The sequence below is a fragment of the Aplidium turbinatum genome, chromosome 15 (assembly GCF_918807975.1).
Source record: "Aplidium turbinatum chromosome 15, kaAplTurb1.1, whole genome shotgun sequence".
NCBI classification, from domain to species: Eukaryota; Metazoa; Chordata; class Ascidiacea; order Aplousobranchia; family Polyclinidae; genus Aplidium; species Aplidium turbinatum.
This window is the reverse complement of record NC_137486.1, coordinates 9,366,881-9,372,880: the sequence shown is the minus strand read 5'-3', so window position 1 is coordinate 9,372,880 and position 6,000 is coordinate 9,366,881. Positions and strand designations below refer to the sequence as shown.

The following is a 6,000-nucleotide window of genomic DNA, read 5'->3' as shown; positions in this document are numbered from 1 at the left end:
TGCTAGTTCAGCTTGCAATGGTTAAAAGTTTTGACTCAGACATGATGAGCACTTTTAAGTTTTAATTTAAAACAGAGTTTCATTAGAAAGCTTTTATGAAAATCGTGCTTTTTAGAAAGTTTTTAATATAATTTCATTGCAAAAGCTTTCTTGAGATTACCTCACACGCTTAAAGTTAGGTTATTGATTTGACAGCATCAGCTTCATCATAGCTTCAAGGCAAACAGCGTTTTCAACGAAGCTTAACGTTTTAAAAACACTTAACGTTTTAACGTTTTAAGCTTCGTTTTCAACGTTTTAAACGTTTTCAACGAAGCTTAAAAACAATGTTTGATTAAGAAATGGAAATTAGAGGTTTTGTTTTAAAAGACCATTTTTGCATGAATCATTCATAAACCATATCAATTTTGCTTTTCATCTAAACCAAAAACACGACATGGATTAGAATATAAAATGCATTTTAGTGTGATTTTCAGACCGAAATGAACTTCATGGAAAGACAAAAATGACGAATAGTCTGTTGGCTTGTAGCTTGATGCGAATTGTCTCTGCGAGAGACGTAATAACCCAGACAACAAACTCCGTCCTTTTTACATTGATTCAACGTCTGAAGAACATCTGAAGACTTTAAATCAACATAAAAATGACGGGTTTGCTGTCTGAGAAGTCACATTGTGATATGAGCCATTTTAGCAAATTACAAACAACGGTGTCTTGCTTGTGAGAGGGCTGGGATAAAACGAGAAATGCAACATTTGTAAAACTGTTTTGCAGCTAACCCAGCCGTCATTGCTAGATATGGCAATTATATCGAATTTATTTCATTTAGACTTTGATTCACTAGATTGTAATTTAAACAGTTAATTTATTAAATCGTATGAAAAGTTTAAATGTCATATTTTAGCTGTCTAGTTTACGAGAATCTAAATTTAATTTAAGGAAGAAAACTTGAAAACGAATATTGTGAGATCTTCTTCTTTTTCAATAATAATAATAATGATGACCGTCTCTGCCAGTACATGTAAGTTGGTCATATCATCGTGTTGTTTGTTGATCAAGGAACTTTTTGCTAGACTGCAAAACTGTTGTGGCTGCTCAGGCTGAATATAAACTTGGAAAGGTTTGAGAGGTGGATCCGAAAATGGAACTGTGCAATTGCACAGATATAATCTACAGTTTTAATTTGCTGTCAACTTCACTGATCATTTATTTAGACGGTAAGTTTATTTTAGTATTTTTATTTGTTACACCTTCAAAATTAGAAATTACTTTTTAATTGGCAACGATTTTAGCCCAAAACACATAGCCTAAGCGTTTAGGCTGAATAAATCTGTTTGTTTTGACAAAGTTACCACATCATTGATCAGATCCCTTGTCTTTCACTTTCACACTAAACTGTATCAAACGAAAATGCTATAAACTCGACAGTAATTGAGTATTTTTTCCAATAGTTTATGCCATAGTCTTTAGCCTAAGTCATTTAAGGCCCGGACTGCACGAAAATGAAAATGCCAGTGATGCATAGGCCTATTTACCGAGCATGGCTTCTTCCATTTACGTTCAATCCGGGCCTCATTAAAAACTTTACACACCTCCTTGATTTTTTTATTCCATAACATAAACTAACGGGATATTCGTAGTCGAAATGTATGGTAGTCGTTAATTAGTCAAGGCTCTATGAAAATATGGCAGAGTGTATAGACTGCAAAGATATGCAAGCAAATAATGCAAACAAACTAAAAAAGAATAAAGATGAGGTGCAAAATACAGAAATTTTTATTGATGTATTGTAAACAGCAGATTTAAATTTACAACTTGCTTGTGGGTGGAGTTTATTAATTTATCTTCAGTCTTCACTAGCCAAACCTTTGTTCCATTAAATAGTATGATTCACTCTCAAGGGACAAATTTAAGTCACTCATTGTAAACATAGGCATACGAAGCCGAGCAACGTTATCAAGTTTAGCATATTTAAAGATTATTATATTTACAAAAACACAAAACTACGCAACAATTAAATATCGAACGTTTTCGACATCACAAGATGTCCTCTTCAGGAATAACATACATACATGTTATGTAGTTAAGTTGTATGTATGCTATTCCTGAAGAGGAGTTCTCCTCTGCTTGCGATAATTTTGGACTAACAATCAGCACTAAGAAAACAGAGGCAATGTATCAACCAGCCCCTGGAAAATCCTATAGCAAACCACTCATCACTGTAAACGACCAGATAATACATGCATGTCAAAGTTTCAAGTATCTCGGTAGTACTCTTTCTAACACAGCCACCATTGACCTGGAAATCAACAACAGAATCGCCAAAGCATCTATCGCCTTCGGTAGATTGAGGTCTAACGTATGGGAGAGGCGGGGAATCAAGCTGCCCACAAAGCTAAAAGTTTACAAAGCCGTTATTCTGACGACCCTTCTGTATGCATGTGAGGCCTCGACTCTTTATAGGAGACACGAAAGGCAGGTGAACCACTTCCACCTCCCTGCCTCCGAAAGCTCTTCAAGATTCGATGGCAGGACAAAGTCCCAGACACTGAAGTTCTCAGTAAAGCAAACATGCCCAGCACTCTTACCCTCGTAAAAAAGGCACAAATAAGATGGGCTGGCCATGTCCACCGGATGCCGAACCACCGCATTCCTAAACAACTGCTCTACGGAGAACTGACTAACGGCAAACGTCATGTAGGTGGTCAAAGAAAACGCTTTAAGGACACTTTAAAAGCTTCCATGAAAGAATTCGCCATCGGCGTAGATTCGTGGGAAGATTTAGCCGCAGAACGACCAACATGGCGCAGTCTTATTTATAAAGGCGCAGAATCAGCTGAGAAACACCGTACGCTATCTGCTGTCAGAAAACGAGAACATCGCAAGGCCCGAGCCTCAAACAACCCTGGCCCTAGCCAACCATCCTTCCAATGTCCATCCTGCAGCAGAAGTTTCACCGCACAGATAGGCCTCATCAGCCATCTCCGCACTCATGTAGCCTACACTGACCAAAGTCAACACTAAAAAAAGAAAAAAGAAACTTGATCTCAGTCTCATTGGCCATCTTCAGAAACGAAGGGCGAACATCATGTTATTCCTGAAGAGGACATCTTGTGATGTCGAAAACGTTCGATATTTAATTGTTGCGTAGTTTTGTGTTTTTGTAAATATAATAATCTTTAAATATGCTAAACTTGATAACGTTGCTCGGCTTCGTATGCCTATGGTTCAACAAGACAAACTCTCTACCGAAGCTGTATCATTGTAAACAATTAGTAAACGCTTGTGTAGCTGTAATATGACAATTAGTGAGGTATTGCAAATCAATTTGTAAGCCGCTTGATTACTTGAGGTTAAACATTTCTAATAAGCTATTTATCATTACTTGAATCCGACATGTGTAACACAGGGGTGTCCAAAGTCCGGCCCGCGATACGTTTTTATATGGCCCCCGCGCCTGTTGTTTTGCAATGTGTTATTTTTGGCCCGCGGGCACGCAAAATCATAGCAATTTAATATGCATTCAAAGAAAATAATACAGCTAGCATTTTCTGACAGACAAGAGAAAAGCCAGCAAAAAGTTAGAATCATTATTGCGTCATAATTGCGAGATCAATCAGGGTGCTAACGACTATAGTGATATGCGAGCATTCATTCATAGTCTTGCTAGCGAATTTTACCATCGCTTTACGGATTTTGACCCAGATGAGAAGGACTTATTGCCATTTACTTCTTTCTGCGTGAACCCTAACGAGGCTCTGGCTCACCTGTTCCTGTAGCTTACTGAGCTTCACTGCGATGCCGAGTGACAAAGCGACGGCAACATCTTTCCTATGTGCTTTTTTACCAAGCAGCTAAAATAAAACAAATTCCAGAAATACAAATGTTTTGCAAGGAAAGCGTTGAGCTTGTTTGGCTCAACATATTTGTGGGAGCAGACGTTCTCGGTTGTGAACTTAAACGAGAACTACTTGAGTTCAAAGCTGAGCGACTCTCGCGTACCTACGTGATGTTTTATGCTTGTCTACCACTACCACTAACCTTGAACCGAATTTGACCTTAGTATTGAAATCAAGACATTGGTTTCATTTTCCACATCAACAAAGCTGTATTTTTACAAAATTTCTGGATGTTTTAATCGGGGTCTTAGTGAGTATTAAGCAAACTCACTATATCCCGGTTTTCAATTTATAATGGAAAAGCTGATAACTTATAGCCTATCACTGTAACTCATCACATCCCGTGATGTGTAATGTATTTAGCAAAACACATAAACCTGCACAGACTACTGCTTTTTTGTACGAAAATGATATTAAATAACAGAATATCAATATAAAATGCACCATTTTTTGAGCAAAACAAGTTTATCAGAGATTGTTGGCCCGCGTGTCATTCCGCATTATCAAATTTGGCCTTCCTGGGGAAACGTTTGAACAGTTGAACACCCCTTTAACTTATTGAATACGCTGGGCATGAAGCAGTGTCGTGCTATCTTTGATATTGTGCTTATAATTTCGTTATTATTACGGCCAACAAACCAACTTGCAACGTAGCTGAAAACAACAAAACTAAATTTACATACAATCCTTGAATGCACGCGGTCCAAAAGTTTAGATGCACCTTTCAGCTGTAAGTTTTGACAAACATAAGAATGCTTCGGATGTCATACACAGATTATATGACAAATGTAGAAGTTTTAAACCGCGTACAACAAAACAGGAAATCAGTGAACAGTATGACTCAAAGAAAAATGTTAAAACAGTAAAAATCATATTTCTTGGGCATAGCATCAGGAAAGAAAAATACGAAGATCTCTGTCTGGGCGGTCACTTTCCTGGAAGCAGTTCCCATGGCAGACAGCGAATAAAATGCTCAAAAATTAAAACAAATTTGCCAACTAAGAACACTTTGCGACACTTCACAACATAGAGGATGGTGGCAAAATTTACTAACTCTTCATCGGAAGCACGCATCGGTTATATGATACATATGATGACGATTACCATTACTAATTTCTTAGCTATTCGCCCCCTCTTGCAAAAACTGCAAACTTATTACAAGTTTTACTGGTTTGTTTTCTCTAGTAGAAATCGAAATGTCTTCTTTAAAATAGTGCCCGGACTATTTCGTTACGCTTTGATGCACCAATTCACCCATTATAAAATTTGATGACTTGTTATAAGTAGGTTTGTAAGCCAAACTATTTTAATTCAATCGATCATCATAATTCATTTGTCATTACTTGCATCTCAAAACGCAGGAAGCTTTGTACAATTCAAAAGTGCACGGTAGTTCATCATGTTTGTTGATGTTTTGCAAGGCATGGTGTGTTTCAAGCAAATATTTTGCAATGGTTTCAAACCAAGTGTAGTTTTGCCTCAATAGAATTAATTTCGAACACCTTAGTTGGTAGGCTACATCATTTTTTCGTGTTGTTGGCAACATCATTAAAATGAAAACTCAAACTTGAAAACTCAGGTTTTCTCATCTCATCGATACGTTTGTGTTCCTGAAATCGTCAATACACTGACATGTTAATTTCTGGCTCTTACACTGAGTGCAGGGTTCCTTGTCTGTATGTTGATTCTAAAAAATTAAGATTAATTACTTCGAGACAAAATGTGGTGTAAATACGCGCTACTTTATTTAAATTGCTTGCTTGTCTGTGCCTCTCAAACTACAGTAAATCAGCAAATCTTACGATTGATTCATGATTAAGAGGTTTTAACTATTTGCTAATGAATTGATATTAATGACAATTAACAAGTGCCTAGTGATTAAAAGTTTTTTAACAACTTATGTTGCAGCCTTGACATATTGTAACTGCTTCGAGATAAAAGAAGTTTGTTCCACGAGGCAGCACGCCATTACGTCATTTCACAGTCTCGCGTACGATAAGTTTTGTGATCCAAGTGGTTTTGAAAAAACATGTGGAACTTACAGCAACAAGTGAGTAGGCTATTGTTTTCTTCATCCACACTATGACATAAACAATAATTT

At 37.0% G+C, this 6,000-nt stretch overlaps 1 protein-coding gene across 1 annotated transcript; it reads left to right on the top strand.

Annotated features, from left to right (window-relative positions):
- The first annotated feature begins 2,092 nt into the window (after positions 1–2,092).
- On the top strand, positions 2,093–2,596 carry LOC145783949 (uncharacterized). Its single transcript, XM_082595711.1, has one exon. It carries the CDS (start codon positions 2,093–2,095, stop codon positions 2,594–2,596), a length of 504 nt encoding a protein of 167 aa, XP_082451837.1.
- The last annotated feature ends 3,404 nt before the right edge of the window (positions 2,597–6,000 follow it).